Source organism: Seriola dumerili, unplaced genomic scaffold, assembly GCF_002260705.1.
Source record: "Seriola dumerili isolate Sdu_G_001 unplaced genomic scaffold, Sdu_1.0 BDQW01000169.1, whole genome shotgun sequence".
Taxonomy (NCBI): Eukaryota; Metazoa; Chordata; class Actinopteri; order Carangiformes; family Carangidae; genus Seriola; species Seriola dumerili.
Window position 1 is genome coordinate 4,216,779 of NW_019174424.1, and position 22,017 is coordinate 4,238,795.

General features: G+C 46.6%; 1 protein-coding gene across 1 annotated transcript in view; it reads right to left on the reverse strand.

The window, feature by feature from the left end:
* LOC111227277 (BAH and coiled-coil domain-containing protein 1-like) overlaps positions 1 to 22,017 on the reverse strand; it is a 60,535-nt gene that overhangs the window by 12,320 nt on the left and 26,198 nt on the right. The window contains exons 2-13 of the mRNA XM_022752709.1: positions 20,429 to 20,611; positions 13,115 to 13,240; positions 10,537 to 12,900; positions 9,496 to 9,610; positions 9,164 to 9,363; positions 8,887 to 9,045; positions 7,196 to 7,464; positions 6,479 to 6,824; positions 4,679 to 5,628; positions 3,253 to 3,414; positions 2,962 to 3,098; positions 2,633 to 2,746 (exon numbers count right to left, since the gene is read on the reverse strand). Of these exons, the coding sequence (XP_022608430.1) occupies positions 2,633 to 2,746; positions 2,962 to 3,098; positions 3,253 to 3,414; positions 4,679 to 5,628; positions 6,479 to 6,824; positions 7,196 to 7,464; positions 8,887 to 9,045; positions 9,164 to 9,363; positions 9,496 to 9,610; positions 10,537 to 12,900; positions 13,115 to 13,240; positions 20,429 to 20,611 (5,125 nt within the window). The remainder of the gene's footprint in view (positions 1 to 2,632; positions 2,747 to 2,961; positions 3,099 to 3,252; positions 3,415 to 4,678; positions 5,629 to 6,478; positions 6,825 to 7,195; positions 7,465 to 8,886; positions 9,046 to 9,163; positions 9,364 to 9,495; positions 9,611 to 10,536; positions 12,901 to 13,114; positions 13,241 to 20,428; positions 20,612 to 22,017) is intronic.

Here is a 22,017-nt window from a genome sequence, read left to right on the forward strand (position 1 = left end):
GACAAAAAAGGACAAGGAGAGCCCAGTGTCTGAACCACACACTTGAAAAATTGGTATCTAACAAGGAACCTGGGATTGTCTGAGGGCAGTGTGGCATAAGAAGCCTTAACGCTATATCTAGGGAGTGTCCTCGCAGCCTGTGAAGCACTGCATAGCTTTGATAGAAGATACAGTGAATGGTTGGAAGGCATTGCATTTGTATGCAGCTCCATTGTTCTCAGCGAATATCATAGCTCTCCAGTTGCATTTTTATATCACTGTGGCACACTCTTTCCCCTACACTGAGCAGCATCACAGGCCAACCACTCCAAACGCCCTTGAATTTCCCTCTGGAAGGCTGCCCATAGACCACACCGATGTGAGCCAGGCCATGCTCAAACAAAAGATTAACTTCCCCACTACTACTGTGCGTACAGCCTAGGAAATTTTCAGAGTAAGCAGTGTTTAAATGTGACAAAGATAAATAAAGTAACTAAAATTTCATGTTAGTTCTTTGTTTGCATATTGTTCCACATAAAATTCTGTGACCACACATTGGGATTGAACGTGTGTATACTTCTCTTTTGGTGTGTATTCAGCATAGGTACACAAAGTATGTAAGCTGGCCTTGATTATGTGTAAATCTCATAATCAGAGTGTGTCAGGGCCCGTCTGTGGCAGAACATGAAGAGAATGAAGGTGATTGTCGGGGAGTTGGACTGTCTGCCCACTGACTGACAGGCGAGTGACAGAGGTGGCAGTGAAGTGTGAGTTGTCCCTCTGAGGCAGATCCCGCCACGGCTTGCCTTCCGCTGCTGACAAACACAATCTGACAGAGTCCCTCCCCTCTGTGGGGGGTTGGTGGGGCTGAGTGCACAGTGACTAATTAAACAGAATTGATTAGCAGGGTTTTCTGGCGAGCAGTAGCTCTCTCCAGCCCCCCACCCCCCCAAATCAAAGCAGTACCACAAAGGACCCCAGTGCTCTACCCACAGGAGTAACACAGGCATGCACAAAAACAAACAATGTCTGCATAAATGCTCATAAACACACAGCTGTTTCCATACCTAATTGCACATTCTTACACATAGAATGCACGGGCAGGGAAGCTTGAATGCATCTCTCACTCAGACAATGCCACACACACTCCCAGTGGTTCAACCAAAATAAGGTGAGGAAGGAAACACTAAAAGGCTGGGCTGTTACTCACTGACCCACTGCCCTCCATCATAGCACCCAAGCGTCAGCGTCTTGTAGTGGCATGAGTGGCAGGTGCAGTACATGTTTTTACATAACCCTGCCATGTAACGCAACATGGGGCTAATCAGTCCCCAGTCTGCTTCCCTGTTCCTTGTTCAGAAGTGTCATGTCATTCTCTGCTGCATTGTACACACACATCCGCAGACATGAGAGGGAGTAAAAAATAAAAGTACCTGAGCTGTGGCTTAAATTTGAACACAATAGAGAGATAGAGTTTGGTTTACTGTACTGTGGCCTGTACAACACCCCACTACCCCCATGTCGGCCCCAACCCTCCCTCCACTGCATTTCGCTGCAGGGCCCTGGCCCGTTACCCTTTCATTTGGGTGTCATTGTCACCCAGTATCAGCATCCCCACTCCGATCAGTGCTGGCCTGGCGAGAGGGCAGGGGTACACGGGTGGAAGGAGAGTGGAGGTGACATTGCGGTGGGGCAAGCTGGGAACGCTATGGACCGTTGCCCAGAAACCACAGTGAAAAAAGAAGAGAGAAGAAAAGATGGAGGGAGAGAGAATGCTGCGAGGTGACATTTAATGCTCTAAGTCTTTCCAAACCCTGATGACAAGGCTAATTGAAGCCTGACAGCAAACCTTTATCCCCTAGACCGTTTTGGTTTATCAGTTCCCCCACCACCACCAAACAGCAATGGTAGCCCTTGCTTCAACTAAAGCTGACGCTTGCACTTTTTAAAATGTCATCAACACATTTTGAAATTAAAAAAAGGCTCTTGTTTCTTGAATATCCCTCAATCTTTATATTTTATATCCGCACCCCTCTTCATTTTTATTCTACTTCTTCTCACTGTATTCCACTAATTGTTTTTTTTCCCTCAGACACACATGTTGTATGAAAGCTCTAAATGTCAGCTAATCTCTGAGTGCCTGGACTGTCTGATCGTCACATTATCCTTTGGACCCCTGGTGACCTCGTGGGGCTGTAATGGCAGTGGTGTGTCACATTCCTGCTGCTGGGACAGATTACAGGAGAATTCACAGTACTCTAATTACATCCTCTGCCTGTCATCTCCTTCCAGCCAGATCCCCCTCCCCTCCAAACCCTGCCCAGCTAAGCTCAACATACATTACAGTAAAGCCACTGTGGTTTACAATTTGCTCGATTGAAACCTAATGTGAGCTGTTTTGTAGGTATAGTTTATAGTTAAGCATACACAAAATATTCTGTAGTAGCACACAAACCTACAACTGACACCAATTATGCACCAATTAACGTCCATCTTGATTAGATTAGAAAGGGTTCAAGAGGACTGGTTCCGCTGTATTCTCCCACTTCCTGTTTATGCCAATGAGAGGCAGCCCCTGTACACCAGTGATACAGAAGGGCTTATCAGGAAAGACTGGACTATATCCAGCGGAGATGTGCCGACCAACACTCACTTGACTTTTCTTTGGCCCTCAGATGAGGACACTGGACCTGTGGTGAGGGTGGGTTTCCGCTTCCTTGGCCGCCCCGGTCCTCGTCTTGCCGGGCTACGAGGTGTTTCCTCCTTCCTGCTTGCAAACGCAGATGTAAACACACAAGCAGACAGAGAGGAACTCTTGAGATACTACACATGTCTAAACTCCAAAGGTTGGCATAGTAAAGAATACAGAAAGGAATCCTCTCTGAAACAAGCAAAGATGTTTCAAGTTTCTTTAGTACTTTTCTAACCTTTTATTGCGAAGGGTGGAGAGCTTGAAGTAAAGAAGGAAAAGGTCATACTCACTGATGATCGTGCTTCCTCTGAAGTTTGGCCAGCTCCTTTTGCTTCTCTTTATAGCGACGCTGTAGCTCAGCCAATTTCACACGCATTGCAAGCTCTGGACCGTCCATTGTTTCCATGCTACCTTTGGCCGGGCACACCTGAAGTACACATCATAAGTGGTTATTTTTAACATGAAAAACAACTTGTAACAATTACAATTAAAACACATTCTTCTTTATGTTGTCTATTCATTTATTTAAAACCCTTGAGGATCTTTCCATTAACAACGGCACACTATAGTTGCAGCCTTACTGGTTCATTGCGAGGTGTCCAGCTGCATTTCCTTCGTAAATTGAGGATCTTGCGGGCTGGGAAGTGTCGCCCTGAACCCGCACTGCTGCCTTCCTGGGAGCCCATCTCCAGTGCACGGGCTGTGGCCAGGGTAGCGAGGCTCTGGAGGTCAAACATCAGCAACTCCCCTTCTGTTAGGGAACAACAGGTTTAGTTCACATTGTGGCAATGCGTTCTTCATTTAGAGATACTACAAGTGAATTCAAAATTTGTTAAAAGAAACTTGTGTCAAAGTGAGCAAGAAAGGTAGTGGGGTTTTTGTGCATGTGAGTGCTCTGTGTGCACATTCACTTTCAAAACGTGCACATGTGGCTTATAATTTAGGCAGCAACAGTGTCAGGAAGAAAGACATTGAGGGCATATTAAACCAGCAGGGATTGCAGCCAAGGCGTGGAGATGGAGAAACATGACATTTTTGTTCACAATTTGACATTGTCTTATGTCTTTACATGAATAAATAAGAAAAAAATACTGATTCTCTTCACTTGTTTTAGTACTTGTTTTGGTAAAGACAATTGTTGCAACATTTGCCACTTCCCTGAGCTGTCAACAATATCACATCACAGAGACAACATCACTGGAATCAGTTGATGATACCTTTTTTATAGAAGCCTCTTTTGGGAGCAGTTAAATGCATTAGGATGCTGTGGTAAACACAAAACATCCTTTTGCATGAATATAATAAAAAAAAAAACACATGGCGCTTTGAAAAACAAGGAAGCTTTTAAAGGCACTTTAAAACAATAGGGTCTAATTAGCCAGGCAATGCTCCAGGGTGCTGAAAACATCGACTGCTTTTGTGATTACACACTAACTTTCAGTAACATGTTGTGTTTGGGAGAGAGGAAACCCAATTGGTGTGTCTCTTTTTCCTTTTTGTTAAAGTGTGTATTTGCAGTTAGGGTGTGTGTGGGTTTGTACACATATGTGGATCAAACAGCAGCAGGATGGAGAGACAGAGAGACAGCTCCCTAAGGAAAGCTGGAAGGGAGAGAGAGGGAGTGAGAACGGGAGGTGTACACCCCTCACTAGTAGTTCAGCCCTGTCCTCCTGCTTCTCCTCCCTCTCCTGAGGCCTCTGCATCGTTAGAACAGCCTTTTAGGAAATAAAAGTGCCTTTAACACACCAAAGAAGAGGAACGGCAAGCAGGCATGCAGACAGCTTCTCTGGGGACGTGTTAGAATCCACCAGAGGCTCTTGAGACCAGTAGGAAGAGAGGAGTATCTGGGAGGGAACGCAGAGCGACCGAGGCTAGGCCTGAGGGGGGAGTGGGACTTTGTCTCAGTGGACACAGAGGAAAAGGGGAGTAAACTACGAGAGAGAAGTGCATTCTGCTGATACGAGTATGTTTCTGTGTGCATGTTAATGTGCGTGAGTAATAGAAGACCCACTGTCCCTCACCCTGGCTTTTCCCACAGGTGCGCTTTTGCTGTTGCAGCTCCAGATCTGCCAGCTCACTCAGAAGCTCCATACCCTGGTGGGGGTTAGGCTGGGATGGAGTAACTGATGGGGTGTTGAAAGGGAACAAGGGAAAAGGAGGTACGTCTGTGCAGAAGGCAGCAGCAATCAGCAGCTCCAGACTCCAGTAGCAGGGCACGAGAGGTTTTTGGGGCACAGCGACAGTTGCCTGGCTTGGGCTGGGGGAGGGCACTGAGGCAGGGGAAAGACACACGAAATCCACCGAGGCGTCATCAGTGGTCATCTCATTCTCATGCTGCTGCTCGCTGTCCTTTGCTCCCTCAGTGGCCAGGGACTGTGGCTCAGGGGCTGAAGGGGAAGCTGGGTCAAGCTCGATGATGGTGGGCAGCTCCGGCTCCTGCTCTCCAGGCATGTTGACCTTTTGAGCATGCTCCACCTGGCTCCCCTCACCCACCGCCTCATCATCCTCTTCCTCTTCTAAGGTGATGACAGCTTCTGGCCTTTCAGACTCCTCTGTTGAAAGGGGGACTGGACAGGAAGCAGCCTCACACACTGGGCTCTCAGCAGGGGGGCAAACCATCACCTCTTCCTCAGCGGGCCCCTGCTCCTCCACGTCCTCTTCCCCAGTAACATACTTGGCTGCTACCTCCACCTCCTCTCTATGTTCCAGTCTTTCAACTACTTTTTCCTTTTCTCCCTGCTCCACTTCCTCAGGTGGGAGTGGCTCTGGGAGGGGCCTGACCACTGCCTGGCAGTCTAGCTCCTCCCCCAGGCTGGAGAGAGACTGGGGAGCATGCTCAGCAGGCTCCACTTGGACTGCTTCCAGGTCGGCTGGCTCAGCCAGTCGAACATCCTGAGGGGAGGGCCCGCTCCTGTAGCCCATGGCAATAGCAGGGTAGGTGTATCCGGGAGGCAAGTCTATAGAAGGAAATAAATATAGATAATAGAATCATCAATTGTCAATTTGTCAAAAATAAAAATATTTCATAATGCTGCAATTTTATAAATCATATTTTATTTGATATACAACAGAAAGCACCACCAGAGAGCGTTACATGCAGAGATGTGATGCAAGTCTAAAATCCTTAAACCTCAGGCCCACTCTGAACTTAACTCCCTTGCTACCTTTGAGGTCACCAGGGGTGAAAAACAGGAAAAGGAAATGAAGTGGCACTCTGCCTTGATCTCCCAGGAGTGGGGAGGGTAGAGGACCACATGCAACCTTGTGTGAGTGTGTTATTTGAAGTGGGCCAGGCCTTTGGTTTATCAGAGCGCCTGACACAATTTCTCTTGCGCGCGGCAGCCGTTAGCTAGACATTAATGATGATGAAGAGAGTGCGGTGCCTGTGGGGGTGGAGGAGAGGCGAGGGCTGCTATTGAGGTGTTTCTTAGTCATTACTGAGGTAACAGTACTGGAAAGCCCCAGTTCAGCTGGCAGCCATTTTCTGTAGCTTTGAGCTGTTCAGTCAATCAGGCGCTTGCCAACACAGCCACCCACACATATTACGACAACACCGGCAGATTATTAACTGCAGTGGCTATTCCAATCACCATTGGGTATCATGTACAAGGTGCTGCTATAAGAATACCCTGTCATTATTCTGTTGCTGTGTGAGATGTATTCAGCTCTACATCTGTAAATAGCAGCATCTTAAACTGATTACAAACAGCATGTTCTTTGACAGGCTTTCATCTGATGTTATCAATTTTGCTCATACGGAAGCCAAACACTGACACATTGAGGCACATTTGTATGCAAATAGATTACCAGGCTCCAGAGACTCTGGGTAGTCCTGTGGGGGCTGTCCCTCTACTCTCTTGTCCTGGGATTCACCCCCTTTGGGCATCTGGGGTGGGGCGGGGCTGATGGCAGGTGAGTGAGGGGCTGCTGCAGCAGGGCTGGGAGCAGGGCAGGGTGTTGAAGGAGTGCTTTTTGGATGGGGTCGCAGTGAGGGGGACTGGCAACAAGGGGACAGATGAGCAGCACAGGCACCAGGGGGAGAGGTGTTCCTCTGAGGTGGGTTGTAAGAGTAGGGCTTGGCGGGCTTGGACGTTCTGGGTTCTGAAATGAGTTCCTCCAGCTCAACTGAGGGCTCATTTGGCCTCTTCTGCATCTATGGCATTAAAAAGAGAATCATTTTCATTTCAACATTTGCTGGAGCGTCCAACAATTCCTGAAGATCTCAAGCAATGTAATAACAAATTCCTTGCACTCTAGTCATTGACACAAAAAGCTACTTTCTCCACAGCCTATATTCAGTGATTCACTTCATCCCTGTGAGAAAATCAGCATATCCCAGAATAATATTAGAGGAGTTAAAAATAGATTAAATAGTCATGTGAGAATTTAAGCTGATTCATGACTCACTTACTCTGCTTGAGACTTGTCCTATTTTGTACAGATAAATGGATGGATGGATAGATACTGTATAATCACCTGTGCATTATGAGTGGCTTGATGCTGCATGTCCATGCCATGCATAGCTCTGTGCTGCTGCTGCTGCTGCTGCTGCTGCTGCTGCTGCTGCTGCTGCTGCTGCTGCTGAGGTTGAGACTGTGGCTGTGGTTGCTGTGACTGGTGGCTCTGGTGCTGATGTTGATGCTGATGTTGGAGCTGTTGATGCTGCTGGAGAGCATACAGCTCCTGTTGCCGTAGAAACTGGGACCGGGAGTACACAGCAGGATGTTGCATGTGGGAGGGTGGGCCCCGGGCGCCATACACAGGGGGCCACAGCCCTGGCTGCTCCATCACATCTAATGAGAAAAAAGGAGGAGGAATGTGACGGAGGGGGCTAACCTTAAGAACAAAAAGACATACACACTTTTCCTTTGGATTCGTACACACCAACACACTAGAATACAACATTGTTTTATCCATATCTCTCATTATCTACCTCCCACACAACCATTTCAAAACAGTGAAACCATTATGGATAATTTAAAAATCATTGTATTCACATTTTAAAGCAACGACATAGACAAATCTTTAAGGAAAAAAAAAAAAAGATTTTTGACTTCACAGAACAACATCTCCCCAGGCAACAGTAATCCCACACCCCCGCTCCCCCGTTCTGAACAGAAAGCTGTGTCTTAAGAACTGCCTAGAGAATTTGCTGGAATGCTGAAAAAAAAAAAAGTCATGACAATGATGAAATGCGAACAGATGATGGTTATAGGCTGATTAGAGGCCAAAATACTGGGCTAGAAATGCTTGTTTGTCTCGCTGGAGTATTCAGTGCAGGCTTTTCAAGGAAAAGTCCCACCTGCCTGGCCAAACCAGGAGGAGGTCTGCGAAAGAGCCCAGCAAGAAGCTCAGTTCCCATGTCTGTGGTTGGCCCTCTCTCATGATGTGACTTTAAGGACTAGTACAACTTTATGTTGGTGATGTGCTATGACAGAGGTCCTGTTTGGGTAGTAGTGGGCTTATACTATAAGAATTACATTTTTCTATTCTCTGTATTTAATACACTTCTTTCTCATTAACAGTTATGTCCAAATTGACTCGCTCTTCCATCCCCTTTTGCCTAGACACTGCAAAAATCCTTGTTCGGTGACATAAACTTGGATACGCAAATGTTTCCTGTGGGAAAGCTTTTGTGGATGCACTTCCTTTCTCAGCTGAAACTCCTGTGGAGTGCAGAAGGAAATGTACCGTTGAAGATTGTGAGCTAATTAAATTTTGCCGCCTGTTCACTGAGTACGTGTCTACAAGGACTTTTGAGAAGTGATCTTTCCCGTACTCTCACCACACTTCCTCTTCCTCTGATGTGGTACTACGTGTGCGTGTCAGTGTGTGTGTGTGTGTGTGTGTGTGTGTGTGTGTGTGTGTGTGTGTGCGCACGGAGTGCACCCTGACCCATTGAGAGCACTATTCCTGCTGGGCCAAGCAGGTCCAGCAGGAATAGTGTCCAGGAAACGTGTGTAAGTGTGAGTCTTCACAGGATCACTATAATATAACAATGTGTTAATGTCTAGTCAGTGGGAGTGTAATTAAACAAAGTTTTGTAAATTTCTAATTTATGGGGTTTTTATATTTGTGAGGCAGAGGGCAACTGCATAATGTGAATGTGTGAGGCTGTGCATTCATAGTCTGTGTGAACTTGGCAGACTCATTTGTTTAAAGTGCCTCATAAATACACTTGGTTTTAAAGAGGAGGAAGAAAGGTTATTGCATACCCAGGTGATGGGTCGCGGGATGGGCTGGAGGCTCAGTGGGCAGGACCACCAGCTGGGCAGAGGGGTCCTGAGGCAGAGGCAAGACTGGCTGCAGAGGCCCTGGCATGGCTGCAGAGAAACCTGGGGGCAGATTCTGGTGCAGGGCTGTATGACCTATACCTGCTTTATGGAAAAGATGTCAGTTTAGATTATGTATCAATCACTTTCCATGTAAAAAGTAAACAAATATACTATGACTACCATTACTGAAGTTAAGAAAATAGTTATATTCTCTTACCATAAGAGTGTCCTGTCATCCAGAGGGATGGGCTTCCAGTTCTTGGCATCCAATGATGGTGAGCAGAATGTGCAGCAGGATCTCCTAATTGGCCAGACTGGAGGGAAGATCCGCCTGGGACCATGAGATGAGAGGTGAGGTCACCGTGACAGCTGTTGGAGGGGTGGATCCTTGCAAACTCCACCCGTTCCTTATTATCCCTGATATCAGGAGGACACAAAAATAAGGAAATACAAATGAAGACTAGTACACTGGAAGTTAACATACTGACATAGCAGACATAATATACTTACTTGAATTGGGTATTAAGCAGTTGGGTCACAGCTTCTTACCTGATGTATGTATCTCTCTCTCTGTCCAAGCAAGTCAGACCTATTTGTTCCCCACTCATCCTCTTCCTCTCCTCCTCGGTGGTGGGATCCGAAGTATACATGGAGCGGGGCGGTCCTGTGAGACAAACATTAATTTAACCATTAGCTTTCACTGTTGTGCCGCTATTCCCAAGTCTCCCACCATTTTTCAAAACACTATCACAACTCACAAGAGACTTGTAGTGAATGTGCTTATTACTTTGCCCCACTATACAGATTTTGTATCATACTTTTTTAAAGCCACATTAACTATTCACTCATACACCTTTCAATTTTCAGTCCTTTTGTTTTTACCGTACCTGTATTTGTTCCTCAGAAATGAAATCAGTCTTCTGTTGACATGTTTGCTCGGACATTTAAGAGACATTATATTTCAGATATCAAAAATTTGGTTTTGATGAAACCAAAGCAAAGGTGCATCTCGTCACTGCTGTCCACTATTTTCAAAATGACACCATGAATGGGTGGGCATTTAGTACAGATCCAAACAAGGACACGTATGTGTTACAGATTATGTACATTTGCTATAACTGAAATAATTTTGATTCATTTTCATTGGGACTGCTAAATTCTCTGTTCTTTTGGAGCCAAGTTTAAGTAATATTGGTAAAATGTAGTTTGCTATTATTAACATTTACCCAGATTTTACTTCTTGGAATTCAAGTATTAATATCTGGAGTTTACTAATTTTTGTTTAAGGATAACAAGAAAGCAGATACAGAACTCATGGATAGGCATGTTTTGGGACTACTGTGGAGCAAATTCTATTCAAACCTATGAGATCTAAAAGCGTGTGAGAATACTCTACAACACTCTTAATGCATTCATCAAAACTGCAAAAATGCTAAGTATAACCAATATTTACGAGCTTTTTCAGCTTTACATTTTGTTTTTTTAGTTACTGTCTTTCACGGCGAGGTCATTAACAGGTGGCGGATAGAAAAAAATACTGGTCGCTGCTCCCTGCATCTCATTTATGAGGCAGTGACCTCGACTGCTCACCTTTCACAGAAGGATGTACCCTGCCCTGCCGGCTGTTGGGATGACTGTCTGCTGAACGACAAGGTGGCTCCCTTTGTCTGGCCACCGCAACAGCAATTCCCACTGGCGGCTGCCGCACCTCACTTTCCCCATGACCTGCTTCCCCCATATCCCGGCTCCGCCCACTGTAATCAGGGCGCTCGTTGTCATTGGCTGGGCCCTTCCTGGAAGGTAGAGTCTGTTTGTTGCCCTGCAGGGCACAGCTCCCACCAGCAGGACCTGATTTGAGGCTTCCCAGCCCCCCAAAGGGGCTTTTCTGCGAGAGGAGCAGTGGCTGTTGCTGGTTGCTGTACTTTAGTAAGCTTTTCATGGCACTGCTCTCCCCCTGGGTTGGACCCTGGGGTTCAGGTTGCTGCTGTGGCTGCTGCTGTTGTTGACTGAGAGGAGGTGCAGGAGGAGGCTGAGGAGGAGGCAGGCTCATAGATGGCTGCTGCTGTTGCTGCTGCTGCTGCTGAGAGTGTTGCCCACCAGTGCTCCCTAACTCCATGTAGGACTTCCTCTGCTCCTCCTCGGGTTGTGACATGTGGTGGGGAGGCCTCATGGCCCAGGTTGGCACCGGGGGCTGCTGGTGGTGGTGCTGCCCACTGCTGTTGCTGTAACCATAAGGAGACATGTCCATCTTTCTTTTCAGCTCTTGACTAGTCCCCTGGTTTAACTCAGCAGGAGAAGGAGCATCTGGGCCAGGTCGCCCATGTTGCTGGTGGCGTATCCTGGCTACCTTTTGACCATCTCTCTGTAAGGAGCAGCTACCTCCTGGACCAGGGCCATGGGCTGCTGTAGCCCCACTATGCTGACCCATGCTTTTACTTCCAAGTGGGGAGGAGTTAGGTGGGGGTCCTGAATGGGAACAGTCTCTGTAAGGAGAAGTGTTTACAGAATGCGGGACAGAGTGTCCAGCCTTGGGCCCCTGGGGCAGCGAGGGTCTGAACACATCCATATCCACACCACTGTTGATACACTCAGCACTGCGTGATCGTACAACCTGGTGCTGCTGTTGGGAATGTGGAGGCTGTTGTTGTTGGGGAGGTGGAGGGAGCTGTGAAGGCTGAAGGTGTTGTTGGTGGGACTGCATCCAGTCTGGAGCCTTCTCTGTTTTTCTGTACTGGTGTTGCTGCTGCTGTTGTTGCTGCTGGTGTGGTTGCTGTTGTTGTTGTTGTTGTTGTTGTTGTTGTTGTTGCTGCTGCTGTTTCCTGTGCCAACTGCTATGGTGCCCACCGCCTCCATTCTTTTCTATTACCTTGTCCTTGGCATTGCTGCCTCCCCCTCCACCACCCACACCCTGGCAGTCAGGGTTACCAAGCTGGAACGGCCCACTAGTTTTGTCCCCCAGGTCTGCCACAGATGGCACAAATGTAGGTCCTGTGACTTTAGGTTCTCGCCCCACATTGGCTGGCCCCCTCTCATGTGAGGCAGGGTTGACTAGAGGAGCAGAGGGGGGCGGGCAGAAGAAGTCTGGATGATGGTGTGTATGGTGGGAATGATGTGGGTGGTGTGGGTGGCTGGGGTGGAGCTGAAGGCAGTGGAATCCCCCTGGGTGAGGATGTGTATGGGGGTGAGCGTGAGGATGCGGATGGGGGTGTGCCCCGCCAGTAGCAGAACCCATGTGTAAGGGTGGGGGTACAGAATAGGACAGAGAGTGGTGGAGTGGTGCCTGACCCCTTTCCAGACAGTCTGAAGGTTGTTCACTGATCCTCATCTCCCCACTTATCCCTTCTTTGGTACAGCGACTACTGCCACTGGACCCCATATGTCTGCCCTGGCTGCTCCCCCCACCACCCATAGACCCAAGGGCTGTGCCCTCCCCTCCACAGCTGGACATGGAGGCCTTAGCCCCTGCTCCAGTTCCTGCATCTCCATTTTGCATCTTGCCATTGTGCAAGCAGGCACTGAGGGGCTTGCCCATACTCTGAGTGTGTTCCTTGCTGTACTCCATCGTGAGTGATGCCTTGTGCCTCTCCAGGGCCCGACTGTTGACCTCCTCCAGGGGAAGTGGGTGCTGTGGATAGTGTGGGTGTTGTTGATGGGAGTGGGAATGGTGGTGGTGTGTAGGCTGGGGTGGCTGGTGGCTGTGGTGCTGTTGCTGCTGCTGTCTCTCTTTTGTCTCCTGTTTGCTACTGGACCTCTCCTTGTCCTTGACAGGTACCACTCCTCTCTCAACAGACCCCTCTTTGAGACCCTTATGTAGACCTGTCCCTACCCCTGCGTCTCTGTCTCTGCTGCAGGACCCCTGAGAGTGGCCTGAACTTGCCCTGGACATCGGTGGCAGACTGTGATTGGCTGAGATGAGGGGAGGCTGGGACGGGAGACTTCGAAGATAGAAGTTCTCTAAGAGAGGAGGGAAGGCGGGCCAGTGAAGACAAAGACATTAGTCAAGAAAGGAAAAGGCAATGACAGAATTAGATTATTCAGCTCTCATGATAGTGTCCCTAGGCATCCTTATATCAGTATCCCACATCAAATTACACCATACCATGTTGTATAAATTGGATTTAAATGTCTTATTTCTGTCTGATTGAATTTTAATCATCTCTTGCCTCACCTTTTTGGGTGTCATAGAAACGGTGCTGCCCATAGAGAACTCCACTGTTGGCATGGTGATCCAAGTGGCTCATGGGAAGGAAAGTGTGGGCCAGACTCCCTGAGAATCGAGGATACCCTGGAGCTGCTGAGACAGATAGCAGAGAGAGGGAAGGAGAGAATTGATAAGACAGGACAATAACCACCAAGATGCAGTTATCCAGTCTAACCCAGTATAATCCTTCAGGTCCAATGCAGCTGGTGGTGTTCATACGCAAATAAGTGCTGGCTCTGCCTGTCATGTTTGCTTTTTGTGCCCGAGTTTAGAATGTAAACAATACAAGACAAGCTTGGAGATTACTGTGATGTATGAAATTTGTCTTTGAAACATATGGCTCTTTCTTTATCTCTCTCTCAGAACTGACAGTGACACCTCTGTCTATCTGAATGGAGTGATAAAGATGGATTTGAAGCTTGCGTTTACAATGAAGTGAGAGGCAGGCAGCTGACCTTTACTGACCTACACCAGAGGTAAAAGGTCGTGTGGATGTTGGGCCTGTAAGCCAGCACACCCGGGCGTATTGCATCAAGCCCATCTGGAGGACATTTACACCACAACCAAACACTAAACTCATTTTGCAGTGGGACAGAGGTGGAGGAAAAAGAAAACATGGATGGAGATGAAAGCCCATCGCAATATTAAGATAAAGACACAGCATCACTATGACAACCCACTTTCACTGCATTTGGGTAACTACAACATCTAAACAAATCAACATGAATTGAATTAGCTAAGCTCTACTACTGTGTGATTATGTTTTCACACAATTGCATGAAAATTATTTAATAATAAAATCAAAGTAATGTAAATTATAAATACAATAGTATGGGCGTATGGTGAAATTATTTAGGAACAGCAGTGCTATGGGGAATACACTCTTGTGAGAATATTATGTAATGTGATACTTAAAAAAAAGGCTGCTATCCCCATCTACTCCATGCCACACACAGGTAACAAAACTGAACTAGGACATTCAGAGACCACAGACACCCACCATGGCCAATGTCAAACAACATATACCAGACTCCAGAGAAGAAAATTAAAATTCATAGTAAATAATCCAGATCTGCCCCAAAATTTAATGGGTTCCTCTCGGGCACATGCCCCATCCCTCCACCAAGTTCGGTACAAATCAGTTCAGTACTTTTTGTGTAATCCTGCTGACAGACAAACAGACACAGGTGAACACGTAACTTCCTTGGCAGAGGTAATAAGAAAAAGAAAACTAACCTATATATACTATCACTATGAGTGAACCCGTTTCCAGAGACGTGGTGTTATTTTGTATCTGCGCTTCTTTTCTAATCTGTGTGACTGTGATCAGGACAGACAGGTCATCTACTGTCCACCAGCTTCACATATAAGCATCTCAGTGACCTCCAAGTCATCTACAGAAGTCCAGGTGCTTCACGTCTCCTTTTCCTTGCTTTTGCACCTGTTTCACCCTCCAGCCTCACTTTCAAACACAACTCACAGATGGAGTGAAGGAAGGAGGAGGGGGAGAGGCAGAGGAAAACATGGCTCTACGAGCTAAATGAAAGACAGACGTATTTGTGTTGGCAAGCGCGCGACCTGATCCCGGAAAGCGCAGATGCAGTTCATTTGGCCCTGTGTGTGTGTGTGTGTGTGTGTGTGTGTGTGTGTGTGTGTGTGTGTGTGTGTGTGTGTGTGTGTGTGTGCGCGCGCTTGTGTGCATGCACTGCTGTGGTTTTTACAGCAGCTCTGAGTGTTGAATGTCTCACTTTCTGCCGGTGGAACAATGGGCCGATGCTGTGAGCCGGCTCTGGGGAGGGAGGAGTGTTGTGGTGGGCTTAATGACCTCGTCTCAGAGCGGCCTCCGCATCCTCCCATCTTAATTAATGAAATGCACAGAGAGGGCAAACAGCCCAGCAATAACACAGGAGGTGCTGTTTTCTGAGGAGGGCAATGGGGCGATAATTACATACCCTCACTTTTTTCTCTTTTTTTTTTTTTCTTTCTTTCACCTATTTTTCTATCTCTCTTCCCTCTCTCCCCTTTTGTCTCCGTTTCTTTCTTTGCTGTCATGATTAATAAGCACACACGTTTATGCCAATTCATCTACAGATGGAGGAGGGGGGATCCTTTGTTTAAGCAAGACGTTTTTCTCTGGTTTTGGGAGGGAGAAAAGCAGAGAGCTGTTTGGCAGTCTTTATCCAAGCTGGGAGAGGGGCTTTTTTTTTTTTCTGCGGCAGCATGTTGTTTGTGAGCGTGACGATTGACGGCGTAATCCCTTTTCACAGCGTGGTCTGGCTGTGCCCGATAATGCCAGCCCGCTCAGTTTCAGCATGCCCTCCATTGGGGCGGCAAGAGGGGGACTGCTGGGCACGGCAGAGCCCATTCAGCCATTAATCTGGCCAGGACAAGGGAAGCTGCTGCTGCTGCTGCTGCTGCTGCAGGCGACGTGAGCAGGGTCTTAGTGCAGTCTGCTGACTGCACAGCAGCCTCACTCTCTTCTCCTCCCTCCACACATTCACACACACATAAGCAAGTCAGCACTGAAAAGTGATTGACAGAGGGGAGTTCACAGCGCATGCCCTCCTTTCCACGGGCAGAGCAGGGGCGAGAGGCAGAACAAACAGAGCTGCATCCCAGGGAGGGATTTCCACAAGTTCTGAAGGTATTTCTCTCAGCATGGTGGGGTGAGAGAAGTGGGGGGGGGGGGGGGGGGGGGGGGGGGGGGGGGGGGGGGCTGGATATAGAACAGCACCTTGAGACAGAGGCAGAGAATTAAGCCTGCTGAATTAGAGGCAAACGACAGAGTATTTCATTACCATCCTCTCTCCACTCCTATCCAGTCCTCATATACCTGCTCTGAAGACACCAGCCCATACAATTACTGATGAGGGCCTCTTCACGTTTGCTAAAAGCCAAATTACATAATGGCTGAATTGTATATAGTCTCTGGGGAAATGGCTGTAACATTTCAGAGATAGAGAGATAGAAGGACAGAGATAGAGCATGGCAGAGGAAGACCAAGAGGAGAGGAGCAGGCTGAGCTGCCTGTCAAGTCTGCTAATTGAGAAAAAGTGACAGAACCATCAAGACACAGAAAGGGAGGAGAAGAGGAGAGGAGACGAGAGATGTTTGGTGGAGGAGGGGCAGTGCTGTGGTGGATCTCCTCAGGGGGGGGGGGGTGAAAGGAAGGGATGCAGGCTGGCACAAGAGAGAGAGAGAGAGAGAGAGAATGAAAGAGGCAGGAGTATGTAAGAGGAGAGGTGGGGGGTGCAGCTTAAATCCCACAAAAAGAAAAGCTAGCAACTGCTCACAGAAGGAAAGATGGACAAGTGAAGATAGGCTTGGAAAGGCGTATCAAACAGAAGTGGATTAGACAGGTGTGTGCAGGCAATTGTGTGTGTGCATGCATGTGTGTCTATATGTGTGGTATGTGTGGACAGAGATATGAGACTGCGATTGTTTTTGGCATAGCGTAAGAAGTCATTTGGACCACAGCCAGCTGGCCTCAGGCCTGTGAGGAGCCTGCAGGTTTGTTTTTTTTTTTGAGTTTTTTTTTTTTCTTCCATTTTTCTTTTTTAATTTTTGCATTGAGTTGATCCAGTGGGGTTTATTCAAATGGTTCCAAACATGAAAATCAATCTTTCAAAAGCTCAGTGGGCCTAATCCATTTTACCAGGTGTTATGAAAAACATTTTACATTACGTTTATTAAAACAGTCACTACACTACATCTGTCCCTGTTTTTTGTTCTGTTTAGTTTTTTTTTTTTCCTTTTTTGGTTGGTTTTGTTTTGTTTTGTCTTTTATCCCTGTTTTCTTACAGCCACAATCACACTGCCACTCCTCTATCCATCGCTGTGACAGTGAGTCCACATCTCCCCTCATCAAATGAACAACACACAATCCCATGTGTGGTGCGCACAATGGCGGTTACTGTGTTTGGCAATCAATCTGAGGAGAGAATCTGAAACAAAAAACCTCTTTTAATCCACGCTACCCTCTGACATCATGAAAGCCACTAATGGTTTAGTTCTTGGCACTGTCCCCTTATACAAATACCTCAGCATTTGTAAGGCAGTATACTGTACACTTTCCTTTTCCCAGCACAATAAATCTTTAGGCAAAAGTTAACACAAGACTTTTCTGTACCACATTCGCTGACTGTTCTGCCAAAGTTATCTTGATCCAAAGGACCAAACCACCTCTGTCATGTGGTGATGTTATTTATAGGTGTGCTTAATGTGTCACTCAGCTAATGGTTTGTCGCTAATGCTCCCAATAGAAATGCGGTCTGTATGCATGACTTAACTGGCCCTCTCTGTATATGTACTCAGACCATGTTCACGCTAATGCGGATTAAGTTAAAAACACATCTTTTTCTCTCTGATTTGAGCTTCCAAGCCCAGAAACTGAGCTTTGAAAGCTATTTCCTAATTGGACTTTGTTTCAAAGACATGGTCAAAGTACATTTGCTCAGCCAATTGTCTGTCATGTCAAATTCAGGGATGACTTATTTTGTGTTTCAGTAGCCAATCAGACAGTACATGTGCTGCCATAGACATTTTTTTTTTTTTAGGTTGTTTTATAACAACTGCAGGAGCATAAAACAGTAATTTGAAGCGTCTCAGCACAGCAGATCAGTGATTGCAATTAGGCAGGTTATGACAATCAGTCAGACAGTCAGTCACAGGTTTATGATGTAATAGTCAAACAGAAAGAAAACAAACCGTGCCATGTTTGTCAGAACTATTTGGTCATGCACCTGTTTTTTTTTATTTTTTTTATTATTATTATCTATACAAGGGAGGGGTTTTTTCCAGGGCTGTTTTTCCTGATAGTTTGCAGATTATCACAAAAACAATTAATGCAATTTAGTGGAAAGTTAGGCCAAGGATCTTGTGATTAGTTTTTGGTGCAAATCCAGATTCTATTTCATATCCAGAAAAAAAACACACATTTTAAGTATGTTCTCATGCATTTCTGCACTAACTGGAATAACATAAATATATCTGCCACATGTATCCTCTCATGTCTATCACAATGTGGTTGTAGATCCAAATGAAGATTAAACATTCCTTAATATTTTCCATTATTAAAATAAAACATTTAGATAGGAATGTTGTGCAGACTTGGAAAAAAAGAGCTGCTTTCTAATATATTCATACATTTTATGTGACCTCTCTTCATCTCCACTGTAATTCTATTTCAAAAGCATATGATGATTGTTGTACAGAAAAGAAGAATTTGTTCTTAATTTAGCCTAATTACCCAATAAAATATTAAAATAACATAAAATAAATAAACAGACAGACGTCTCTTAAATGTGCTTGTGATTTAGCCTGCTCCATACACTCACAGTCCACTATAGGAAAGCGTTTATCCACACTAAGTGACTGGTTAGCAAGTGACTAATGAGATCATTGTTATCGATTGCTTGAGACATGGTAGATTTTAGCTCTTTAATCTGTGGAAAATGTGTCAGAATAATAGCACAGACAAAGACATTCTGCACCATGACAGGTTTATGCCAGAGACATGAAGATCATACAATAATCTTTGAATACAAATTCGAGCTGCTATGCTTGGATTTGCATGCAAGCAGCCACTTTAAAACACACTAGGAAAAAAAGGAAAAAATTCAGACAATATTTTTAAGGTTACAAGTGAAACACTAATGCACCAACACACACGCACAAGTCAGTGCCTGCTCTGCTGCTGGTGGGGTTCTGCTGACACCCGGAGAGAGGAGGCGAGAGTCTGGGTAATTGTGCCGCTCATTTTGATGACTTGCTTTTTATGCAAAACAGGAAAAAGACAATATGCAATTATCTTGAGGAGGGAACAGCTGAATGTGGTTGATGAACAGTCTGGATTCAATCATGCTCTTAGTGCGTTATATGCAATTAAACTGCAATAGAGATAATGGCCTCCATTGCCAACTGAGTAATAATCCCAGTCATAATCACCTCCATTACTTTTATTAGGCTTGGCATTATCATCATCACTCTTATTAATATTATTCTAGTTTTCCACAAGAAGAACGTCTTTGACAATGAAACCCTGAAACTATAAGGTAAAAGAAACACTGATGCTCACAAAATGAGTTTGGAGGGAAAATGTGTGTAGAGTTTCGCCTTCTCTCACCGCTGTCGCAGCAGTCCACTGACTCAACCCCTGGTGGCCAGGACATGAAAGCGAGGTGAGGGGGTGGGGGTTGGGAAGGGGTGGGGTGGCTTGGAGGCATCCACTGGCTTAACACACTCAAGAAACAGACAGCATCTCAGCTGCAATGCACACAATCAGCCCCAGCAACACATCACGCAACTGGGGCGCCGCTGATCAGTGACCACAAATAAATGCTCCCCACTGCCCCCTCCCCACCCCCATAGGCTAACAGCTGGGCTATTCTTAGAAATTAAATAAATAACAAGACTCTGTCAACTTCAAAGACCGTGGTTCACTGGATTGATTTGGGTGGCCATTACATCGTGTAATTAGCAAAAAGATTATGAGCAGGTAAATCTGAAAGTGACAGAAGTGAAGTCACAGGAGAGCAGACCGTGCATTAATGTATCTGCGGGTGGCACTGGATAGGTCTTACATTTATCTGTCATCCTTAGCATTTGAATTCCCGAAATACCCGAGCAGATTAATCTCTCTACTTTTTCCTTGTCTGACTTCCTGGCTGTATCTGAGCAGAAATGTGAGGCGCTGTGCTCAGTGTGTGTATGTTTATATTTGCCTGACAGTGCACATGTGTGTATGTGTGCGCGTGTGCGTGCGTGTGTGTGTGTGTGTGTGTGTGTGTGTGTAGCTGAGGTTTTGTAATGCTGAGCGTTGAGTGGGAACCACCCCATTAAGCTGAGATGGAGACACCAGCTGAAAGCTCTGCAATCACTGCAACTTTTTACTGGCCTGAATTTGCGCGTGCTGCTTCAGAGAGCCTTGAGTGACATTCCTGCTGACGTGAATCGAATACTGCAAGATTCCTTGGCTGAACTTTTGACCCTGTGTCCCCATCCAAAAACCATGGCATGGTGCTCCATCCCAAACATGCTGGGCCGGGGCCTATTTTGGTCCACAAATAAAAGGGTGGGAAGCCTGGCTCTTCCTAGACGATTACAAGCCGTGCTTTGGTGGAAACCTAACACGGCCCAAAAATACACAATATCAAGGGTAACATTACACCCTGTAAAGCTCCGGCCCAAAACTGCCAACACATGAATATCACCCCATCCAGACGATGTGGTCAGATGAGGAACTGTGGGCGTGTGTTTGTGTACATGTGTCATTTGAGGTACCTTCATGCGAATGGGGAAACCAGATTTGCGAGGCGCTGGAGTGGGGTCCGCCCCGGAAGGAAGGTGAGGAGGGCGAGGAGGGCGGCCGGGAGGGGTGAGACGGGTGGGAAGGGGGGGAACCCAAACTACTGGCCAGAAAGGTCCCCATGAAGGAGGCGGAGGAATTGCCCATCAATCCACTGCCTGCATTCCCACAGGGACAAAGGTAAGGAGAGAAAACATGGTTAGAGTTAGAGGAGTGCATGTACACTGTGACCATGAGTGTGACTGGAGAGAGAGGGAAAAAAAGAACCTGTATCAGATCTAGATGTAGATGTAGAAGGATAGAATCCACTGGCCCTCTAGGTGGAATCATTAAACCAGGCAGATTTGATCGCTGCTCCAGGGAGAGGGTGAATGAGTGAGAGCATGTGTGTGAGAGAGAGAGAGAGAGAGAGAGAGGAATTGTGCGAGACTCTCCTCCCCCTCACTGACAGCAGAGTCCTCTCTCTCCCCTCGTCTTCTCTCCCCTCATACCGCCTCTCCCCATGGGCAGACAGAGGTCTCATCTCACAGCTGAGCACACACTTTCTCAGGCTCTCTCCCTCTCGCTCTCACACACTTTTGCTCCCGCTCCCCAGTGTCCCTTTCTCAATTTCTCTCCCTCCCTCCATTATCTTATGCTCTCCATCTCTCACTTTCATGCCCTCAATCTCTCTTATTGCTCTGCTCCATTTCACCTCCTCTCCGTCTCTCTCTCTCTCTCTCTTTCATTCTTGCTTTCTCTCTACATTACTCTGACAGTCCTGTACTTTTTCTTTCTCCTTTGGTTCCATTTTGGTGTTTTACTCCTTTTCCTTCCTGTTTCTGGTTTGTCACAGTGACCCTTTCTTCTCTTGTCTTTCCCATCTCTGTCCCTCTTTCTGCTTGACACATAGCATTGCATTGCTTTGTTCTTTACCATAATGATGGCACCAACAGAGCAATCTGTCCCTGGCTGGCTGAACTATGTGTTTAACAAGACTATGATGAGTAATTGACCATTCGTAGCACCGCCCGTGTGACTGGGGGCTGATTGTCTATTATGCATTGCTGGGCAAGCTGGAGAAAACACACTGATTAACCACTGCTTAAATTGCATTCCCATTACGCGCCCGCCAGTGCACTTGAGCGAGGGGCCCGGGTGCCCGGCTCTTTGCACATTTATTTCCCCCAAGTCACACTGCCGTGAAGTCTCATGCATATGTATGAGGATTCCTGGATGAGAGCACACATGCACATACTTACACAAACACACACATTTGTGTTTCATACATTGTGCGCACAGAGCTGGCTGTGAAAACGCAGGGGAGAGCGACATGGTAAAAATTCATTATCAGCCCCTCATGACGAGCTGATCTAACAAGGAACGCTGTGTGATTTGATTTTCTTTAAACATGAATCAGTCCAAACATGAATCGATCCTTTTCTGGGAGTGTGAGAACAATTGCGTGGAAGTCTTAATCAGCCAGGCAGTGAGTGAGCACATCCTCTGGGCAGACAGAAGGGATAAACCCATCAGTCTGCTGCTTGCTCCTGCACTGAATAGGCTATGGCTCATGGGCCATAGA